This window comes from Apteryx mantelli, chromosome 1 (genome assembly GCF_036417845.1).
Source record: "Apteryx mantelli isolate bAptMan1 chromosome 1, bAptMan1.hap1, whole genome shotgun sequence".
Lineage (NCBI taxonomy): Eukaryota > Metazoa > Chordata > Aves > Apterygiformes > Apterygidae > Apteryx > Apteryx mantelli.
Window position 1 is genome coordinate 744558 of NC_089978.1, and position 23113 is coordinate 767670.

A 23113-nucleotide genomic window follows, 5' to 3' on the forward strand; every position below is an offset into this window, starting at 1 on the left:
TAGCTCGCATGACTGGAGTGCTGTCATGGATGGCTACGTGCTTTTTAGGAAAGACAGGCCAGGAAGGTGAGGTGGTGGAGCTGCTCTTTGTGTGACAGAGCAACTGGAATGTATGGAGCTGTGCCTAGGGGTGGATGAAGAGCGAGTGGAGAGCTTGTGGGTAAGGATTCAAGGGCAGGCTAGCATGGGTGACCGTGTTGTGGGTGTTTACTACAGGCCAGCTGATCAGGAAAAGGAAGTCGCTGAGGCCTTCTCCAGACAACTGGAAGTAGCCTCATGATCCCAGGCCCTGGTTCTCACGGGGGACTTGAAGCACCCTGATATCTGCTGGAGAGACAGCACAGCTAGGCTCAAAGAGTCCCGGAGGTTCCTGCAGAGCATTGGTGACAACTTCTTGACACAGGTGTTGGAGGAGCCAAGGAGGAGAGGTGTGCTGCTGGACCTCGTAGTAACAAACAAAGAAGGAGTGGTTGGAGATGTGAAGGTCGGGGGCAGCCTTGGCTGCAGTGACCATGAGATGGTGGAGTTCAGGATGCTGCGAGGAGGAGGCAGGGCACTAAGTAGGATGGCAACCCTGGAGTTCAGGAGAGCAAACTCTGGCCTCTTCAGGGACCTCCTTGGAGGACTCCCAAAGGTTAGGGACCTAGAAGGAAGGGGGGTGCAAGACAGCTGGTTAATATTGAAGCATCACTTCCTCCAGGCTCAAGAGCGGTGCATCCCTGTGAGTAGTAAGTCAAGCGAAGGGGGCAGGAGAGCTGCATGGATGAGCAAAGAGCTCCTGGCAAAACTCAACCAGAAGGAGGAAGTCTACAGAATTTGGAAAGGGGGACAGGCCACTTGGGAGGAATATATGAACGTTGTCAGAGTGTGCAGGGATGCGACGAGGAAGGCTAAGGCCCATTTGGAATGCAATGTGGCAAGGGATGTCAAGGACAACAAGAAGGGCTTCTTCAAATACATCAGTAGGAAAAGGTAGCCGAGGGAAAATGTGGGCCCATTGCTGAATGGGGTGGGTGCCGTGGTGACGAAGGATGCAGAGAAGGCAGAGTTACTGAATGCCGCCTTTGCCTCAGTCTTTACTGCTGAGGCCAGCCCTCAGGATCCCAGACCCTGGAGGCAAGAGAGAAAGTCTGGAGAAAGGAAGACTTTCTCTTGGTTGAGGAGGATGGGGTTAGAGATCATTTAGGCAAACTTGACACCCACAAATCCATGGGCCCCGATGGGATGCACCCAGGAGTGCTGAGGGAGCTGGCGCATGTTATTGCTAGGCCACTCTGCCTCATCTTGGCAAGGTCATGGAGAAGAGGAGAGGCGCCTGAAGACTGGAAGAAAGCCAATGTCACTTGAGTCTTCCAAAAGGGCAAGAAGGAGGACCTGGGAAACTAGAGGCCAGTCAGCGTCACCTCCATCCCTGCAAAGGTGATGCAGCAGCTCATTGTGGAGGCCATCTGCAAGCATGTGTAGGACAAGAAGGTGATCAGGAGTAGTCAGCATGGCTTCACCAAGGGGAAATCATGCTGAACCAAGCTGATTGATAGCCTTCTGGGATGGAATGGCTGGCTGGGTAGATGAGGGGAGAGCAGTGGATGTTGTCTACCTTGACTGCAGCAAGGCTTTCAACACTGTCTCCCATAACATCCGCACAGACAAGTTCAAGAAATGTGGTTTAGATGAGTGGAGAGTGAGGTGGCTTGAGAAGTGGCTGAATGGCAGAGCTCCGAGGGTTGTGCTCAGCGGCGCAGAGTCCAGTTGGAGGCCTGTAGCTAGCGGTGTCCCCCAGGAGTCAGCACTGGGTCCAGTCTTGTTCAACTCCTTCATCAATGACCTGGAGGAAGGGACAGAGTGCACCCTTAGCAAGTTTGCTGGTGGTACCAAAGTGGGAGGAGTGGCTGATACCCCAGAGGGCTGTGCTGCCATTCAGAGAGACATGGAGAGGCTGGAGAGGTGGGTGGAAAGGAACCTGCTGAAGTTCAACAAAGGCAAGTGCAGGGTCCTGCACCTGGGCAGGAATAACCCCATGCAGCAGTAGAGGTTGGGGGCTGACCTGCTGGAAAGCAGCTCTGTGGAGAAGGCCCTGGGAGTGCTGGTGGACACCCAGTTAAGCATGAGGCAGCAATGTGATCTTGTGGCCAAGAAGGCCAATGGTATGCTGGGGTGCCTCAGGAAGAGTTTTGCCAGCAGGTCAAGGGAGGTGATCCTTCCCCTCTCCTCAGCCCTGCTGAGGCCACATCTGGAGTACTGTGTGCAGTTCTGGGCTCCCCAGTGCAAGACGGATGTGGCACAACTGGAGTGAGTCCAGCGAAGGGCTACAAAGATGATGAGGGGACTGGAGCATCTCTCTTATGAGGAAAGGCTGAGAGAGCTGGGCCTGTTTAGCCTGGAGAAGAGAAGGCTGAGAGGGGATCTTATCAATGTGTACAAGTATCTGAAGGGAGGGTGTCAAGAGGATGGAGCCAGACTCTTTTCTGTGGTGCCCAGCAACAGGACGCGAGGCAACGGGCACAAACTGAAACACAGGAAGTTCCATCTGAATATGAGGAAAAACTTCTTCACAGTGAGGGTGACTGAGCACCAGACCAGGCTGCATAAACAAGAGGAAAAATGTCTCTCAGCAGGCACAGTGAGCATGGAGCAAGGAGAGGCCAGTTTGGCAGGCTCTGGGCTCTGTGTGAACGCCTGCCAACAGCAGTGTGTCTGGAGCAGCACCAAGGCCCTCGAGATGTCTGTGCTGCTGTCCGGGTGGCAAGGAGCAGTGTCCTGTCAGGCAGGGTTGCTGAGCATCGGACTAGCTCTGTGTGGGGGGCACCAGCTTGGCATGCCCTTTCAAACAAGCTTTATTCCTTTCTTCCAGAAACTGGACTGAAAGGTGTCCGTCAGAAAACTGCTGAGCCTCCAGGCGCAAGGGTAAGAGGCAGCTGGGGGAACAGAAGAGTCTTTCCTCCACTCAATGTGTGCATGCATCAATGAGAGCTGCACCAGTTACAGTGAAGCTCTCGATGGTGCTGAGGCCACAGGTGAGAAGATCTGCTTCCCCATCAGGAAAGTCTTTCAATACTTGAGACTCTCACAGCTGAACTCTGCCGAGTATATGTGATAAGAACGTGACGCTAGTAAGGACTGACTAGTGGTAATGCATCCTTGGAGGTGCACACTGTTAACTGAGGTGTGTTGACAGGCACTACACCCATGCTGCACAATAGCAGGTGGCGCGCGACTTGTAAGAAGTTCCTAGGGTTTGCACATCCACTTTGATTCGGACTCCTGCAGGATGGGCTGTGTCAGGCGTCTGTGTGACAGCTGGGCAAGGCCCAGGTATTCACTCCAAGGCAGACAGCTAGAGCTGATGTTGGGAAAGCAATCATAAGTGCTGTGTCTTTTCTTCCACGCTTTGCCTGGCTCACTACATTCTGCAAGCTGCTGCTTGATGCTGCCTTTCATCTGCATGGGAAGGAGTTACCATTCCAAAATTATCATTTATACTTTCTGCTAGCTTTCTCCTCTTCACACTCCCTCCTGCTCACCTGGGCAGATGGATTTGCTTCCTGCGCCTCTACTGCTCATTTTCAGACTTACATTTCATCACCTGCATCTGGACGCCTCAGAGCAGACCAGAGAGCTGCAGCTCCCTGTTGGCCCTAAGCATCCTTCTGGGACTTGCAGCAAGAGAGCATAAATACGCTGAGGTCTGAGACAGCAGCACTGCAAATGCTCCACCAAGATCACTGCCTGCAGCTCCTCCTCGCTGCTTAAGGCCAGACCTGGTGAGTCACCGTGTGCAGTCCTCAGTGCTGGGGCTTCTTTTTGTTGCTGTGGCTCAGCAATCTCTGAGCCGTCTTCTGCAAAAGGCGAGGGCTGTGAAGACGCAAGGCAATGGGGCACTGCTGCTCTGTGTAGCAGAGTAAGGGACGAGCATTTGGGTGTGATGAGGGAGGCAGATGTGGCAGCAGGGTGGAGAGCTCACGGAGCGTGGTCATCACAGCCAGGGCTGTGCTGCAGAAGCCCATTGTGCAGCTCCCAGCTCGGCAGCCCAGCCTTGCCCTCGCGATTGGCAGGAGCTGCCGTGTTTCACCAGCCTGGCTCGAACGGGGGAACGACCTCTGCTCCGTGGGTGCGGGGTGGCCTGCACCCAGAAGCAGCCTCTGCCTAGGGCTGAATGTAAATCGCCCCTTTCAATTTGTGTTTGCTGCCTTGACCTTCTTTTACTGCACTGGTGAGCATCCACCTTGCTAGCTGGGCTTTCTCTGAATTTCCTCCCACTTTTCCTCTTGCCTAATCCAAGTGGATGTTGCTGTGTCTCTTCCCTTCCCAGAGCACTGGGCTTCACGTGGAGCCCAGCAGCGTCTGCTGTTACCTCGGCCTTAGGTTTTTGTTTTTCTCCCCACAAACCAGTGACTAGCTCAGCAGCTTTCAGCTTCCTCATGCCTCCTCAAAATGCGGACCGAGGGGCAGAAAAGTTGCCATGCGATCTCAGTGCAGGGTGCAGCTCTGCACACTCTCTCCTCATGATTTGTAGCGTGACGGAGTTTCTGGTATGAGTGCTAAAACTTGCATTGACTTCACTGGACGCCGGATTTCCCCAGCTGGCAATGCTGCTGAGCTCTGCTGGCATTTATGCTTTCTCTTGTGCTGTCCTTTATTTTTCAGGTGTTTCTAAGTAGAAGACCAAAGACCCCTATGGCAGACGTCAATCACACAGCCTTCCGGCCAGGAACATTCCTCCTTGTTGGCATCCCAGGCCTGGAGAAGTTTCACCTCTGGATTTCTCTCCCCTTCTTCTCCATGTATATTTTTGCCCTTCTAGGCAACTTAGTCTTGCTATTTACCATAGTGAGAGAACAAAGCCTCCACGAGCCTATGTACCTTTTCCTTTCTGCATTAACTGTAGCAGACTTGCTCTTATCTACCACTACAGTGCCCAGGATGTTAGCTATTTTCTGGTTCAGAGTGGGGGACATCTCTTTTGGTGCATGCATTGCTCAGGTGTTTCTCATTCATTTTATTTCTAATGCAGAGTCAGGAATTCTGGTGGCCATGGCCTTTGATCGGTATGTTGCCATCTGCAACCCCCTGAGATATGTGACTTTATTGACCCACTCAGTCATATGGAGACTAGAGCTGGCAGCTGTTGTCAGAAGCTTCTGCATTGTCCTCCCGATTGTTTTTCTGCTTCTAAGGCTGTCTTACTGCAGAAACCGCGTTATCCCTCATTCGTACTGTGAGCACATGGGTGTAGCCAGACTGGCCTGCACAAGCATAAAAGTCAATGCTGTGTATGGTTTAACCGTTGTCCTGCTGTCGGCGGGGATAGATGTAGTGTTCATTGCTGTGTCTTACGGACTGATTCTCAGGGCTGTCTTCCAGCTGCCCTCTGCAGGTGCCCGTCGCAAGGCTATGAGCACCTGCAGCTCCCACCTCTGCATCATCCTCCTGTTCTACACGCCGGCGTTCTTCTCCTTTTTCACGCACCGCTTTGGTGGCCACAGCATCCCGCGCCACGTCCACATCCTGCTGGCCTGTCTCTACGTAGTGGTTCCCCCCATGCTAAATCCCATCATTTATGGAGTGAACAACAAGCAGATTCGTGAGACAGTAATGTCCATGTTGTCTTGGATGGGAAGCCGGAGAAACTGAGTTGTTTATTGGGGCTGGTGTTTCCGAGCCTTGCTCAGAACTTGTGCATTTGTTCCAGGCAGAGAGAGACGCTGCTCCTGCAAAAGGGTTTGGAGGCAAAGCTGGGGTGCAGCATTTCCGAGGGTCTCCATGTCTCCAGGCCTGTGACCTGCTTTTACCCAGGGAATTGTTGGACCATCTACGCCCTGGCAAGATACTGGTGCCTGGAAGCACTGCCTGCTGCAGGTGTGCTCTGCTTGCCATCAGTAGTGCTGGGATGTTGCCTGGGCTTGGAAAGCTGCTGCCTGGGCAGTCTTGGCAGCACAGTGCACATCTCCAGAGCACGCTGTCTCCAACTGCAGGGAAAGCGAGTTAGAGGTGGGAATTGCAACTGATCCAGACGGACTTGGCCAAAAGCAGCCACGCTAGACGGGGGCTGAGCTTACAGTGAACGATGCGCTCAGGGTTCCCGGTTCAGAGCGTGGACGTGACACCCAGCAGCACTGTGGAGAGGAGAAGCAGTTAGAAGGACACCAGAACATGACCTCCTCATTGCTGAGGGATGTTTTTGACACCCAGAATTATTTTGTGCAATGACAGTGGAATAGAGGCTGCTACAAAGAACTGTGGCAAGAGCATTTTTCCCGATGGAATGGATTCACAACTCGGTATTGCCAGAGACCCTAATAAAGAACAAGGACAATCATTCTGTCCAGAGTGTGTGTAGTCAATGTGCCCTGGTCAGAGACTTCAGCTGCTGGTATCATCGGGGCTGGTAAATTGTTGTTGCTTTTAAAGGTGTCGCTGCCTGTAGGCTTTTATTAAACAGCAGCTTTGCTGAGGGGTAGCTGATCAGTGATGCTGCTGCTGTTAATGGCAAGGACTTCCTATCTCGGGACAGTTATTTTGTCATTCTTCTCTTAAACGCTTTGTATTTATTGGTCAGGAAAGACATTTGTGTTCTAAGGAACTGAAGCCTATTCTTGATTTAATGCACCATAAAGCAGCATAGGTGATTGCTGTCGCCACCCCTTGTTTTCGTGCAGGCTCTAGCGTGCTGCCGCGCCGGTGGCACAAGGGCCCGTGTGCTGGTTACAGGGGCGGTGCCTTCCCGGGGTGCTGCATTGCCCACCAACATTTTCACTCTCCCTGCTGTTGTCAGCCACGTGGCTTGGGTAGTGCAAGCTGGTGGGGCCAGTCGGCAGTGCCAGGGCTGCTCCTTGCAAACGCCTGATTTTTGTGTGCACTTAGAGCTGAGCAGCTGTACTGCAGTTCCCCCTTTCATGCGTTTTGTGCAGGGCAGGACACTTTCACTGCTCCGGCCAGGCTTTGGGGTTTATGCGGCTTTGCACTTAGCTGCTTTCAGCCCGCGAGTTTCTAGCTTGGGCTTCTGCTTCAGCAAATCGCCTGGGAGCATTTCATCATCGTGGACACCGTGCCACCCTGCTCTAGTCACAGCCCTGTTTTTTGGCTGAGTCCTCCTTGTGTCTCTGGCAGTGGAGCTGTGCTGCCATGCAATGAGTCAGGATCAGCAAATGGCTTCTTTCTGATGCCTGTCTTCCTCATTCCTGCATTTTGTACACATGCAGCCACCTGTGCTGGGCTCTCTGAGCCTCATGAGCCCTTTGCTCTTGTAAAAGACATATTTTGTCCCATGCATGGGTGATGCATTAGGAGCCTTTCCGAGCGCTGCTCTAAAATAACTCCCTGGCCATTTTTACCCTCCTTGTCTGGCACGGTATTAGAGGAGTGTTCTTCTCTGTGAACATAAGGTGCTGCCTGTGGTGATCCTGGAGCTGCATTTCACGCTCGTCCATGTTTTCGTCCCCATCCAGTGACTACAGGGGAAAGGGCTGTGCATCAAGGCAACTCTTAGAAGTGTGTACTGTGCCCTCATGCCATGAAGTGACACAAACTCTCACTTTTTCTTATGAGGTAACAGCAATCATGTGTGTCCTCGGTGTTCGTTAGGATTAGCCTCCCCTGCTCCTTCACTTGGTTGCTCCTTGGATGCAAGTGGGGAGCTGGGCACATCAGTGCCCTAAGCCACGTTTTTCCACCCAAAACTCCTTCCCTGCTTTCACCCAAGCAGGGAGGCGAGGAAGGCTGCCGTGCAGGGCCATGCCAGCCTCAGGCTGCCCTGCACAGGCAGGGAAACTGAGACATGGGGCCACACAGTGCTGCTTTGCAAATGCCACTGAAGCCTTGGCTGTAGCCGCAGGTCAGGCAGGACTTGGGCAGATGGCTGGGAAGAGCCAGTGCAGCGGCTGGCTGGGCTGGCTGGGGCTAAGGCAGCAGCCCTGACCACTTCTCCTCCCCCAGACACTGGCGGGGGACCAAGGCGTCTGTGCCCGCTTGCTGGGAGCACAGAGCTGGAGCAGCCCCCAGAGTGTTGTGCTGTGCCGAGCTCTGCTGTGCCGTGCAATGCTGTGCTGTGCGAGGAGCAGGACCTCTTGGGGCTGTGCAGGCCTGGGGATGCACTGCAGGGCTGGGGATGCTGTACTGAGCCAGGGGAAGGATGCCACCACCGTGACCTCAGCTGTGCTGGGGAGGAGGTGATGACGAGCACCAGCAAGCGCTCTCCAACTCCAGAGGAACAGGGCACATGGAAAGGTGTGACGCTGTGCTCCTTTCCCCCCCTGTGACGTGCTCTCTCCCTGTAGCGAATGATTGCAAGGACTCAAGACATCGTGCATCTTGAGACATTTATTGTTTGTTTCTGAGCAAATTTCAAAAGTTAGCTGCTTCAGTGGTTTCACAGATACACTTTGCTAAGCCAGTCATGCAGATTATGTCACAGGTAGCCAATCATTACACCGATCACGCACGCAGCGATCATGTCTTGTACCTTGCTCCTTGTTTAGAAAAGCTGTCTTGCCCTTAACTTTGGTTCCACTGGCTTCTGCTAGTTTATCTGTACTTTCTCAGGATGTATCATTCCCAGCTGCACCGGTGTCCTTGGGTATGTTTGTCTGAGGCTCCTGTTGCTTGCTACTTGCAACTTTCCACCAGTTTAACCCTGTCATGACCCTCCACATCTCCCCCTTCTTTTAATAATTGAAGGGCTAAGGCTGTATGGATCTGCAGGGCCATGACTTGTCTCATACTTTGGTCAATCATCCTTCACACGCAGCTCAACAAGCATGGTACACAGATTAATATTGCAACAAACATAAAACCTATAACAAGTCCTAGAATCAGCATGCATTTTAACCAAGGCCCTATTGTCGCGGTCCGCAGGAGTGACGGGAAAGAATCATACGCATTCACAGAATGCAGGTTCAATTCCAACTTTATTCGGCAATTTGCCCATCTTATATATGTTTGTGCAGTCGTACACTTTGCTAGGCCAATCACCATGCAGATTATGTCACAGGTAGCCAATCATGGCACCGATCACGCACGCAGCGATCATGCCTTGTACCTTGCTGCTTATTTAGCAAAGCTATCTTACCCTTAACCTTGGTTCCCACTGGCTTCTGCTAGTTTATCTGTACTTTCTCAGGATGTATCACTCCCAGCTGCACCAGTGTCCTTGGTAAACTACTTCAAAGCACGTAGCAGTGGCTATAGCCTGAGGCCTAAGGCTTCAGCAAATTTAGCTACTAATGCTAAGCAAGTTGTGCTAAGCAATTAATCCTAAACAGTCTTAGTTCCATGCTCTATATCTCATATAGATTATTGTTCTGAAGCACCGCAAGGGCCCCAACACCTCCCCCTCTTCTTTCAAATAATAGATCAACCATTTTTTGTACCCGAGCTAGGATGCATTGCAGTATGCAAGGCCCACAAATCAATAGGAGCATACCCACGACACCTACGGTAATCAGCTGTTTTAGTCCCGTCGCCAACCAGGGCCCTATAGCAAGCATATTCAACCAATCAAACAGTCCCCACAAGTTTTCACCATTGTCTTCTTGCAGTTGTTTTGTTAACTCCTTCAATTTTGCAATGCTTGTATGTACTGACTCAGAATGATCACTCAGGTTCATACAACACATTCCCTCAAAGTCCTGACAGCCATGGCCTTGGGCCAATGGCAAAAAGTCAGTTGCAGCCCGATTTTGTAAGGTGGCGTATCTAATTGAATCTATGTCTGTTAATAAGGCGCTTAAAGCAGTACTAGTAGCATTTGCTTCTTTTGCAAGCCAGCATCCTAATCTGTTAAGTTGTGATAAAGCATGAGCAGTCCCTATTCCTGCAAAAATACTACTCAAGATACGTTCTGCTGGATTCCAAAATTCTACGTTACTATCGCAACCTGACGTAAAGCTGTGGGTGGATCGCTTTGCTCGAAGATGGACCGTTCCATCAATTAACCATTTTTCGGAATGGAACATCGTCAAAAGTCCAAAGGTACATGGCCCCCCCACAGCTTTACCTGGTATGCCTTTCCAGGCTCTCTGACCACAAATTAAGAATATCTTAGCAGCCAACCCTATGGGTTGTGGTCCAGGTGTTCTTTGACCTGAGGTGGTGTGATTACACCATACAGATGTATTGGCATAAATGCCTGAGGGAGATACATCAACGTCACTCTCTTTGGTAGGTGCCCTTGCAGTATAACTTAGATAAAAGCAGCCTGCAGCCTGTGTAGTTCCCAATAAGTCAAGTTCTTGTGGCTGCAGTGGCAAGGCAGGAAAATTGTGTACATTGTGCGTATTGTTACACCACGTGGAAATTTTCCACTCCTGCATCTCCATTCTGCATCGCACCACCATTTGGGCTGAAGTGTACCTGGCGCACTACAATTTGTTAACACAGTATCATTGTAAAGAGACCCCATGCATATCAAGAGGAAGTCCGACCAGGCCAGTGCAGAAAGAGTCTGATGGCGTCGCCATTGATAAACACAAAGTGTCTGTACTGGTTACATTCGCAAGAGTCACCCAGACGTTGCCACGCTCCCAGAGGTCTGGTCCAGTAGGCATGCTTGTTGCTCCGAGGATGAGGCGACATAAGGTCGTACACATCGTGATGGCACCCATCGTAATCGAGTTCCTAGAAACACAAGCGTATCCCCTCCCCCCAAGTTATCAGTTCCATTGCTCCCACCCATTGACCAGAAACCAAATCTCTGACCAGTACTGGGGGCCTTTGTGTTAACCTTATATCTGTGGCGTGCTGACGTTCAGGACTATTATAACCTGTTTCATCACAATTCAAAAAATTAAGGACATATAATGCTTTGTGCAACCGTTCTTGTGGGGTGAGCAGTGTCTCCCCCTTTTTTTGCTTTTGTAACATGTCTTTCAGGCTGCGATGCGACCGCTCAACAATGGCCTGGCCGGTTGGGGAGCGGGCTATTCCTGTTACATGAGAGATGCCCCCCGGCATTGAGAAATTGACGCGCCCGGCCTGAGCAATAGGCTGGGCTGTTGTCCATTTTGACGGTCATTGGCACCCCCAAAACCGCAAAGCAGGCAAGCCAATGGCGAGTCACATCCCTAGCCTTTTCACCAGTGTGGGCGGTGGCCCACAAGAATCAAGAATGGATATCGACTGTGACACGTACGTATTTGAGGCGGCCAAATTCTAAAACATGCGTAACGTCTGTTTGCCACAGTTCATTAGCCTTTAAACCTCTAGGGTTCACCCCTTCCTTTGAAGGCATTGGGGCGAACTGCTGACAGTCTGAACAAGACAAAATAATGTCTCTGGCCTGCTGGATGGGTAGTTGAAACTGCCTCTTCAGTGAGCGGGCATTTTGATGAAAGAAGGAGTGAGACAGCCTGGCTTGTTCCAGAAGGTTGGGAACCACCGCTGGCATGGCTGCAGCATCAGCGCGTCGATTTCCCTCAGCGATGGGTCCGGCCAGGTCCGTGTGTGAGCGTACATGTAAAACATAAAAGTCATGCTTTCTGTGATTAATAAGAGTCCAAAGAGCATAAAGTTCTGCACAGAGCAATGGATTGGAGACCTCGTGGAGAAAGGAGGCCTCCAACCTTTGCACAAGGCCCGCGGCATAACAGGAATCAGTAACTACATTTACAGGTTCATTGGCACAAAGTTCAAAAGCCACACGGACAGCCACCATCTCCAGTACCTGTACCGACCCTCGTTCCTGTGTACGTACGGTTGTTTTCTGTTGTTGCGTGGTAGGGTCCTGCCACGTGATAGCAGCCCTTTTAGATCTGCCCGAAGCATCGGTGAAGACAGTTAAACCAGGAACCAGGACAGGGCGACAACGGCGTCGAGTAACTAGGGGTAAGTTACTGGCCTCCGCCCATAACCTGTGCCGAGGATAATGGATGGAGAGTGGCCCAGTGAAATCAGCAAGGGCTACTTGAAAACCCCAATCTTCTGAAATTAACCAGTTCAAGTTGTCTATAGTGCCTGGGATATAAATAACTTCAGGGTCACAGCCATTCATGGTTTGCAGTCTCTCCCTGCCCTTAATGATAAGTTTAGAATACATTTCTGTAAGAGTCCATAAGGTTTTAGGTGGAGTATGTTACAGAAAAATCCATTCCAAAATGTGCAAGGGATCTGTGCTTTTTGTATCCCATCGAAATAATACTGCAAAAGGTTGAAAGCTGTTGGCAATCAGAGCTAAATAAAAAGGCAACGAGAAGTCACATCGCCAACTCTGGCGTTCCTCCAGAGCGCGGGCACATAACTGAAGTGCCTTTCTCGCTTCAGGTGTCAAAGTTCGGGTGTAGGTTAGGGAGGTGTCCCCTTTGAGCATTTCAGAAAGGGGGTGTAGCAGTTCCGTGGAAAGTCCTAGCACTGGTCGGAGCCAATTAATGGCTCCTAATATTTTTTGTAGGTCATTAAGCATGACAATATCGTCTAATTGCAGTTGGACTGGCTGTGGCCTAATTGCATGCTGTGTAATACGCCAGCCAAGATAGAGCCATGGTGGTTTTCTCTGTACCTTTTCAGGGGCTATTTGTAATCCTGCAAGATGTAAATAGTGCATAACTCATTAGTCACCTTATGTAAGATTTGCTGTTGGCCAGCAGCTATCAGGATATCATCCATGTAATGGTATAAGATAGCGTCAGGAAATCTTTGTCGGGCAGGTTGCAAAGCCCGTGCTACTGCTACCTGACACATCGTAGGGCTATTTTTCATACCTTGCGGTAAAACCACCCAGTGATATCGTAACATCGGCGCAGCATGATTTACAGAAGGTAGAGAAAAGGCAAACCAGGAGGCATCCTCAGGACGCAGGGGAATGGAGAAAAAGCAATCCTTAATGTCAATTATTGTCAAAGGCCAATTGGCAGGTAGCATAGCTGGGGATGCCAGTCCCGGTTGTAACGCACCCATGGGTTCGATTACAGCATTAATAGCTCTGAGATCATGCAGCATTCACCATTACCACTCTTTTTCGGTATACAAAAAACAGGGGTATTCCAGGGGCTAGTAGTTGGTATAACATGTCCCAATTGTAGCTGTTCTTTTATCAACTGCTGTAATTGGTCCAGCTGTTCCTTCTTTAGAGGCCATTGATCAACCCACATGGGGTTGTCCGTTTTCCAGTTGAGTCTCAGAGGTTGCAGTACATTTTGTCGGAAGGGCGGATCCAGCACCAGGATCTGCTTGTGCTTAGCCAGAGCCCCGGCGGCCGCCATCTCGCTCGCTCGCTCGCTACCGCGGGAGGAGGAGCAGGAGGGGGAGGTGGGGAGGCCGGGCGGCGGCTCGGTGCTGGTGCTGGCGCTGAGGGGCAGCCGCCACGTCGCGCCCCCCCCAACCCCCCCCCCACGTGGTGCTGCTCCACAATGGAAACATCCTTTTTTCTTTCTGTTCCCCCTTGACTCTCCTGCACATACAACTGAGCCGCCAGTGCAGCAGCCAGAGATTCAGTGTGATGGCGTACAGAACCCATGTTTCAACAAGCCCGTACCATATCGACAATAGTACAATTCGATCGATTCTTAACCGCCTGCAAGGCTCTCTTACAATCCGCATTCGCATTCTCAAAAGCAAGCTGCTTCAACAATAATGCTCAAGCTTCCTCATTCTCAATCTGCCGCTCCGTTGCCGCAAACAATCGATCAACAAATGCAGAGTATGATTCCGTAGGACCTTGCATTACTTTCGCAAAGGACAAACTCGAGTCAGCGCCTACACCCGGCAACCTGTGCAAAGCTTGTAAAGCGAGCTTAGCAATCGTGTCATATGTCTCTCTATCATAATCCGCTTGAGTTGCCCGGAGTGCATGCTGCCCTTCTCCTGCCAATTGGTAGTAATCTACTCCCTGTCGGTTTTGTGCATTGTCAAAAGCATAAATAGTACACTTGCAAAAGTCTGAAAGCCATACAGTGTACTGAGTGGGAGTCAAGACCATTTTGAATAACGTTCTCCAGTCATAGGGAGTCAGCACATATGAAGTGGAAAGTGCCTCCAAAAAGGTAACAGTATGACTGGACTGGACTCCGCTCTCCTTCGCCAATTTCCGCAGTTCTTTAACTATCTCATAACTGAAAGTCTGATAAGTCGGACGTGCCCCTGGGTTATAGATGACTGGAAATGCAGTGACACTTTGTAAATCCCCCGCTCGTAAGGCTTCCCGGCAGCACAGCTCCCATCCCTCTTTCCCTTGTCTCGCCCGTAACTCCCATTCATTAGTGGGGGGGCATAAGTCAGGCTCCTGCTCTGAAGCTATAATCCTCGGATCGGAGGGGTTAATTTCATCATTGCCATCAGCTTCTCCAGGAAAAGCTTTGAAACGTCAGTCACCGGAGGGCGGGGCTGTGTTACGAGCACCTTTCTCGCCTTCCCCATTCCCCAATTCAGGGGTCAATTGGGCAGGATCCAGGTCGTGGGGGGATGCCGCGACTACCGGGGGTGGCTCCTCAAGGGAAGGTGCCAAGGGTAAAGACGTATCAGAGGCGGGGGTGGGCAGGGGGGTCAGAAGGCAAACTTTTTTGCGTGCCTTTAAGAGTACTCATAATCGTCCCCCATGTAGCCAGATGTTTATATACAGTGACATTCCCAGTCCCTACTTCTTCATGTAATCTTTGACCTACTTTCACCGATTCATCAAGTTGAAATGTCCCATTTACAGGGAAGTCAGGTACATTTCTCATAATCCAATCCAAAAGTGATAGTAATTTGCCGTCTGAAAGGACCCAATTCTGCCTGTCCAGAAGCCGTCTCAATAGGTTGAGACTTTGTTTCTGTTCTAGGGATAACCTTCCCCCCATGATTTCCGACAGCTCACCTTCGTCGAGGCGATGGGTGTACACTACTGATAAGGCCTTGGGTCCTGGTTTTGTTTTCTGGTCCAGTCTTCTGGTCCAGTCCCCGCGCGGGTCTCCTGGTTCAGTCGGGTTTCACTACCAGATCGGCGTCGCCTTCTTACGCCACGCATGTATCCCAGATCGACGTCTTCTGCTTATGTCGAATCGGGTCGCTGTTCGGGCGCCATTTGTAGCGAATGATTGCACGGACTCAAGACATGGTGCATCTTGAGACATTTATTGTTTGTTTCTGAGCAAATTTAAAAAGTTAGCTGCTTCAGTGGTTTCACAGACACACTTTGCTAAGCCAGTCATGCAGATTATGTCACAGGTGGCCAATCATTACACCGATCACACACGCAGCGATCATGTCTTGTACCTTGCTACTTGTTTAGAAAAGCTGTCTTGTTCTTAACCTTGGTTCCCACTGGCTTTTGCTGATTTATCTGTACTTTCTCAGGATGTATCATTCCCAGCTGCACCGGTGTCCTTGGGTATGTTTGTCTGAGGCTCCTGTTGCTACTTGAGGGGCTACTTGAGCATGGGCCAACTAAGGCCCGTCTAGCATGCAAATAGGACTATGAGTCAATCATCTCCCCCCCCCCCCACACACACATAAATAGGGGGTAGCCCAGAGCCCATTCAGCTCTCCTGCACAGCAGCGGGCTGCTCTGCAGAACCTCCTCTGGAGCAGGGACGCCTCTCAAGGTCACTCCTCCAGGTTGAGAGATTCCTTACCCGCAACAGATCCTCTGTAAGTGATTAACAGTATGCTGAACTTTTGCGAACTTCGCAAAACTTTGCTGACTTATATCTCTGATTAATTGTGCACATAATTCCTTAGACATAAACCGTTGACCAAGTCTGAGACTAGGATCGGATCCAGCCACACCTAGGCTCCTCTCCGAAGGAGTTTAGAAAGCAAGGTGTCCAGTCTGAACCTCGTGACTCAACGGGAGGAAAAAGAGAAAGGGCAAGACTTATGGAGAAAAGCAGTAGCCCTAGGCCTTCCCAGAGCCGCGATTCAAGGCCAGCTTACTGGCGTTATCTTGAGTCTAACTGAGGTAGTCCAGAAATGAGATAACGGTAACGGGAGGGAGCATCTTTCGACCCCTCCGGTGCCAGTTCCCAGGAAGGGAGACAACGCCTTCCTCCCCCTTAGGGGGGAATCGCAGGGCATGAAGCCAAAAAACGAGTAACGCCCGGGAGGCGATTGGGCCTGCCTGTCTGGCAAGTGGAGGCTTATCAGTAGATAAGTGATAATGGCCCACATATTTGGATTCCAGTTGATCCTCAAGGACAACTGGGAAAGCTTTTGATAGATACGGGAGCACAAATTTTGATACTGACGCAACAAGATGCCGAGAAGCTGGGTGCGCGATCCGGATGGCAAAGACTTAAAATTACCGGTGTTGTGTGCCAAACTGCCAAGGGTCAGTTTATGGCTCCCGGGCGAGAAGCGCGTGTCAACTGCTGGCTTTGCAATTAAAGATCATCGTGAAATTATTTTAGGTTTTGATGTTTGTGGCGGAACGCAACTACCCCCCCTCCACATCTCGGGCCCAAAGCAGGGCAGAGCGCAACTACCTCCCCCCCATCTCAGGCCCAAAGTGTGGTGGAGCACAACTATCCCCCCCACACACACACAAACACCTTATCTCAGGCCCCAGCTGACTGCAAATAACTGACCGCGTCCAGGGCTGACCAGGAGGAACTAGCTGATACTGGTTGCAACTGGAGAGGCCAGAAATGGGCATGAGGTCAGCAAAAAGGTACATTTTCCCCAACACAGCATGGGATCACCAAAAAGGTATATCTCCACACCAAATATTGTAGGACCGTGAGCGCAGCGAAGAGAGGCAGGGAACAGAGGCAGCAGTTTGTGCAGCAGTGTTTGGGCTCTGACTAGAACTTGAGGACCTTCTTGGAAGTTGTGGGCTTTCTGAGCACCCCCGAGGAACTAGAAGGTGATTGCTGCAAACAGGAAAGGGGAAGCTGGGCAAGGACAACTGCAGGAGGCCTTGACTTCTCCTGGGAGAAGCTCTAGCCAGGGGTAGCTGACGAGCTCTGTTGGTTGCCCCTGACCAGAGGGAGTTGGGGCCTTTGATCCATGTGGCCCTTGATTAGGGCAGGTCAAGCAGCCTTGAGTCAGTGCTAGGGAGGGGCCTATATAAGAGCCAGGCCCAGAGCTCAGCTCCCAGAGGCAGTGCACAGCTGCAGCAGTTTGTGCAGAAGGGTGCAAGGAGGCACCTTCCTTTCTGCTCCCTGGGGTGTACGCTTCCTCAAGTGTGGTCATGACACGCTGCAGAGCACATTCCCCAGCAGCCATTGGAGTGGCTGCATTGGCTGTGTCAGAGGCTGGGACCCAGACAGACCCTCTGACAGCAGATGCAGCTCTGCAGGTCTCAGGCTGCAGGGAGTGCTTGGGGCCTGTCCGGGAGGCCTGGGCTGGTAGTCAGCTCTCCTGCAGGAGGTGTGCTGCTGTTGATGAGTTGTGTTGTCAAGTAGGGAGTTACCGGAGGAGGTCAGGAGGCTGCGTAGCATCCGAGAGGATGAACAAGAGCTAGACAGGGTATTCTCGGAGACTGTACAGCTCCAGGAGTCCCAAGCCCCCACAGCAGTGGAGTTGCCGGAGGGCTCTGTGCCATGTGAAATGGTACATCATAACACTGTAGAAGGTGTCTGGAAGCTGGTCACTGCTCATAGGAGGAGGAAGGCTCCTCCTCCTCCTCCTGAGAACTTGCAATTGAGGAAGAGGTTTAGTGCCCTCCAGGATGAGAGCGAGATGGGTATGGCTGCAAGGGAAGCAAGTGGCACAACAGACCCTGTGCCTTGCAGGAACACCTGGAAGAAGCGGCAGGTGATTGTTGTGGGGGACTCCCTGCTGCAGGGGATGGAGGCACCTATCTGCCGACCTGACCTCTTGTCTAGAGAGGTTTGTTGCCTGCCAGGGGCTCGTGTGAGAGATGTCATGGAAAGACTGCCAGGGCTTGTCCACTCATCAGACTGTTCCTGTCTCCTGCTCTTCCATGTGGGCACTAATGACACCAAGGGCAAACTGGAGACCATCAAGCAGGATTTTGGAGTTCTGGGGATAGTGGTCAAGGGTCTGGGAGGCCAGGTCATCTTCTGCTCAATCCTGCCAGTGAGGAGGATGGATGAGAGGAGGAGGAGACAGACTTTCCAAGTTAACAACTGGCTGCGCCACTGGTGTTGGCAACAGGGCTTTGGTTTCTACGATCATGGGGCCCTCTTTGAAGATGGACAACTGCTGGGGAGAGATGGGATCTGCCTCACTAAGCGGGGCACGCGGGTCTTTGCCAAGAGGTTGGCCAAGCTGGTAAGGAGAGCTTTAAATTAGGAAAGATGGGGGAAGGGGAGAGTTATAGTGACAGGGTAGTTGGCAAAGCACGGCTCAAGTCGGGATGCCTCCAGCAGGTGCATGCAGCCAGGTAAGTGCGTGTGGGATGTGGCTATGGGGGATCCTCTTGCATCCCTCCTGGGAAACCTGCATGCTCGATCACCTCTCTGAAATGCCTGTACACCAGTGCATGCAGCATGGGGAACAAACAGGAAGAACTAGAGATGTGTGTGTGGTTGCAGGGCCATGATCTCATTGCAGTTACAGAGACCTGGTGGGATAGCTCGCATGACTGGAGTGCTGTCATGGATGGCTACATGCTTTTTAGGAAAGACAGGCCAGGAAGGTGAGGTGGAGGAATTGCTCTTTGTGTGAGAGAGCAACTGGAATGTATGGAGCTGTGCCTAGGGGTGGATGAAGAGCGAGTGGAGAGCTTGTGGGTAAGGATTCAAGGGCAGGCTAGCATGGGTGACCGTGTTGTGGGTGTTTACTACAGGCCAGCTGATCGGGAAGAGGAAGTCGCTGAGGCCTTCTCCAGACAACTGGAAGTAGCCTCACGATCCCAGGCCCTGGTTCTCACGGGGGACTTGAAGCACCCTGATATCTGCTGGAGAGACAGCACAGCTAGGCTCAAAGAGTCCCGGAGGTTCCTGCAGAGCATTGGTGACAACTTCTTGACACAGGTGTTGGAGGAGCCAAGGAGGAGAGGTGTGCTGCTGGACCTCGTAGTAACAAACAAAGAAGGAGTGGTTGGAGATGTGAAGGTCGGGGGCAGCCTTGGCTGCAGTGACCATGAGATGGTGGAGTTCAGGATGCTGCGAGAAGGAGGCAGGGCACTAAGTAGGATGGCAACCCTGGAGTTCAGGAGAGCAAACTTTGGCGTCTTCAGGGACCTTCTTGGAGGAATCCCAAGGGTTAGGGACCTAGATGGAAGGGGAGTCCAAGAGAGCTGGTTAATATTCAAGCATCACTTCCTCCAGGCTCAAGAGCGGTGCATCCCTATGAGTAGGAAGTCAAGCGAAGGGGGCAGGAGAGCTGCATGGATGAGCAAGGAGCTCCTGGCAAAACTCAACCAGAAGAAGGAAGTATAGAGAAAGTGGAAAGGGGGACAGGCCACTTGGGAGGAATATAGGAACGTTGTCAGAGTGTGCAGGGATGCGACGAGGAAGGCTAAGGCCCATTTGGAATGCAATGTGGCGAGGGATGTCAAGGACGACAAGAAGGGCTTCTTCAAATACCTCAGTAGGAAAAGGTAGCCGAGGGAAAATGTGGGCCCATTGCTGAATGGGGTGGGTGCCGTGGTGACGAAGGATGCAGAGAAGGCAGAGTTACCAGATGCTACCTTTGCTTCAGTCTTTACTGCTGAGGCCAGCGCTCAGGAATCCCAGACTCTGGAGGCAAGAGAGAAAGTCTGGAGAAAGGAAGACTTTCCCTTGGTTGAGGAGGATGGGGTTAGAGATCATTTAGGCAAACTTGACACCCACAAATCCATGGGCCCCGATGGGATGCACCCAGGAGTGCTGAGGGAGCTGGCGCATGTTATTGCTAGGCCACTCTGCCTCATCTTGGCAAGGTCATGGAGAAGAGGAGAGGTGCCTGAAGACTGGAAGAAAGCCAGTGTCACCCCAGTCTTCCAAAAGGACAAGAAGGAGGACCCGGGAAACTAGAGGCCAGTCAGCCTCACCTCCATCCCTGGAAAGGTGATGCAGCAGCTCATTGTGGAGGCCATCTGAAAGCATGTGGAGGACAAGAAGGTGATCAGGAGTAGTCAGCATGGCTTCACCAAGGGGAAATCATGCTGAACCAAGCTGATTGATAGCCTTCTGGGATGGAATGGCTGGCTGGGTAGATGAGGGGAGAGCAGTGGATGTTGTCTACCTTGACTTCAGCCATGCTTTCGACACTGTCTCCCATAAGATCCCCACAGACAAGCTCAGGAAGTGTGGGCTAGATGAGTGGAGAGTGAGGTGACTTGAGAAGTGACTGAATGGCAGAGCTCCGAGGGTTGTGCTCTGTGGTGCAGAGTCTAGTTGGGGGCCTATAGGTAGCGGTGGTCCCCGGGGGTCAGGAGTGGGTACACTCTTGTCCAGCTTCTCCATCAGTGACCTGGAGGAAGGGACAGAGTGCACCCTCAGCAAGTTTGTTGAGGATCCAAAACTGGGAGGAGAAGCTGATACCCCAGAAGGCTGTGCTGCCATTCAGAGAGACCTGGAGAGGTGGGTGGAGAGGAACCTGCTGAAGTTCAACAAAGGTAAGTGCAGGGTCCTGCACCTAGGGAGGAATAACCCCATGCAGCAGTACAGGTTGGGGGCTGACCTGCTGGAAAGCAGCTCTGTGGAGAAGGCCCTGGGAGTGCTGGTGGACACCAAGTTAAGCATGAGGCAGCAATGTGGCCTTGTGGCCAAGAAGGCCAATGGTCTCCTGGGGTGCATCAGGAAGAGTTTTGCCAGCAGGTTGAGGGAGGTGATCCTTCCCCTCTCCTCAGCCCTGCTGAGGCCACATCTGGAGTACTGTGTGCAGTTCTGGGCTCCCCAGTACAAGACAGACATGGCACAACTGGAGTGAGTCCAGCGGAGGGCTATGAAGATGATTAGGGGACTGGAGCATCTCTCCTATGAGGAAAGGCTGAGAGAGCTGGGCCTTTTTAGCCTGGAGAAGAGAAGACTGAGAGGGGATCTTATTAATGTGTACAAGTATCTGAAGGGAGGGTATCAAGAGGACGGAGCCCGACTCTTTTCAGTGGTGCCCAGTGACAGGATGCGATGCAACGGGCGCAAAATGAAACACAGACAGTTCCATCTAAATATGAGGAAAAACTTCTTCACAGTGAGGGTGACAGAGCACTGGACCAGGTTGCCCAGAGAGGTTGTGGAGTCTCCTTCCCTGGAGATTTTCAAAACCCATCTGGATGTGATCCTGTGCAACGTGCTCTAGGTGACCATGCTTGAGCAGGAGGTTGGACTAGATGATCTGCAGAGGTCCCTTCCAACCTCAACCACTCTGTGATTCTGTGAAATGCACTGTGAAAACCAGGATCACCACAGGCAGCACGTTATGTTCAAAGTGAAGAATACTCATCTAACACTGTGCCAGACAAGTAGGGCAAAAATGACCTGGGAGTTTTTTAAGAGCAGCACTCGGAAAGGCTCCTAACAGATCACCCACTTCGGAAGCAGAAGCCCGACCTAGAAACTCACGGGCTGAAAGCAGCTAAGTGCAAAGCAGCGCAAGCCCCAAGGCCTGGACTGAGCAGTGAATGTGTCCTGCCCTGCACAAAACGCATGAAAGGGGGAACTGCAATACAGCTGTTCAGCTCTAAGCGCACACAAAAATCAGGCGTTTGCAAGGAGCAGCCCTGGCACTGCCGACTGGCCCCACCAGCTTGTGCTACCCGAGCCCCACAGCTGACAACAGCAGGGAGAGTGAAAATGTTGGTGGGCAATGCAGCACCACAGGAAGGCACCACCGCTGTAACCGGCACATGGGCCCTTGTGCCACCGGCGCGGCAGCATGCTAGAGCCTGCACAAAAACAAGGGGTGGCGACAGCAATCACCTATGCTGCTTTACGATGCATTAAATCAAGAATAGGCTTCAGTTCCTTAGAACACAAATGTCTTTCCCGACCAATAAATACAAAGCGTTTAAGAGAAGAATGACAAAATAACTGTCCCAAGATAGGAACTCCTTGCCATTAACAGCAGCAGCATCACTGATCAGCTACCCCTCAGCAAAGCTGCTGTTTAATAAAAGCCTGCAGGCAGCGACACCTTTAAAAGCAACAACAATTTACCAGCCCCGATGATACCAGCAGCTGAAGTCTCTGACCAGGGCACATTGACTACACAAACTCTGGACAGAATGATTGTCCTTGTTCTTTATTAGGGTCTCTGGCAATACCGAGTTGTGAATCCATTCCGTAGGGAAATATATTCTTGCCACAGTTCTTTGTAGCAGCCTCTATTCCACTGTCATTGCACAAACTAATTCTAGGGTGGCAAAAACATCCCTCAGCGATGAGGAGGTCGTGTTCTGGTGTCCTTCTAACTGCTTCTCCTCTACACAGTGCTGCTGGCTGTCACGTCCACGCTCTGAACTGGGAACCTGGGCGCATCGTTCACTCTAAGCTCAGCCCCTGTCTAGCATGGCTGCTCTTTGCCAAGTCCATCTGGATCAGCTGCAATTCCCACCTCTAACTCGCTTTCCCTGCAGTTGGAGACAGCGTGCTCTGGAGATGTGCACTGTGCTGCCAAGACTGCCCAGGCAGCAGCTTTCCAAGCCCAGGCAACATCCCAGCGCTACTGATGGCAGCAGAGCACACCTGCAGCAGGCAGTGCTTCCAGGCACCAGTGTCTTGCCAGGGCATAGATGGTCCAACACTTCCCTGGGTAAAAGCAGGTCACAGGCCTGGAGACATGGAGACCCTCGGAAATGCTGCACCCCAGCTTTGCCTCCAAACCCTTTTGCAGGAGCAGCGTCTTTCTGCCTCGAACTAATGCACAAGCTCTGAACAAGGCAAAGAAACACCAGCCCCAATAAACAACTCAGTTTCTCTGGCTTCCCATCCAAGACAACATGGACATTACTGTCTCACGAATCTGCTTGTTGTTTACTCCATAAATGATGGGATTTAGCATGGGGGGAACCACTACGTAGAGACAGGCCAGCAGGATGTGGACGTGGCGCGGGATGCTGTGGCCACCAAAGCGGTGCGTGAAAAAGGAGAAGAACATTGGCACATAGAACAGGAGGATGATGCAGAGGTGGGAGGTGCAGGTGCTCATAACTTGGCGACAGGCGCCTGCGGAGGGCCGCTGGAAGACAGCCCTGAGAATCAGTCCATAAGACACAGCAATGAACACTACATCTACCCCCACTGACAGCAGGATAACTGTTAAACCATACACAACATTGACTTTTATGCTTGTGCAGGCCAGTCTGGCTACACCCATG

The 23113-nt window shown here is 51.7% G+C and overlaps 1 protein-coding gene across 1 annotated transcript; it reads left to right on the forward strand.

The window, feature by feature from the left end:
* Nucleotides 1–4674: 4674 nt before the first annotated feature.
* Nucleotides 4675–5631, forward strand: LOC136990994 (olfactory receptor 52Z1P-like). The gene has a single exon (XM_067289468.1). The coding sequence runs from the start codon at nucleotides 4675–4677 to the stop codon at nucleotides 5629–5631; it is 957 nt and encodes a 318-aa protein (XP_067145569.1).
* Nucleotides 5632–23113: the final 17482 nt, after the last annotated feature.

Coding starts and splice junctions, on each gene's coding strand:
- LOC136990994 (XM_067289468.1), top strand. CDS start 4,675: ATGGCAGACGTCAATCACACAGCCTTCCGGCCAGGAACATTCCTCCTT.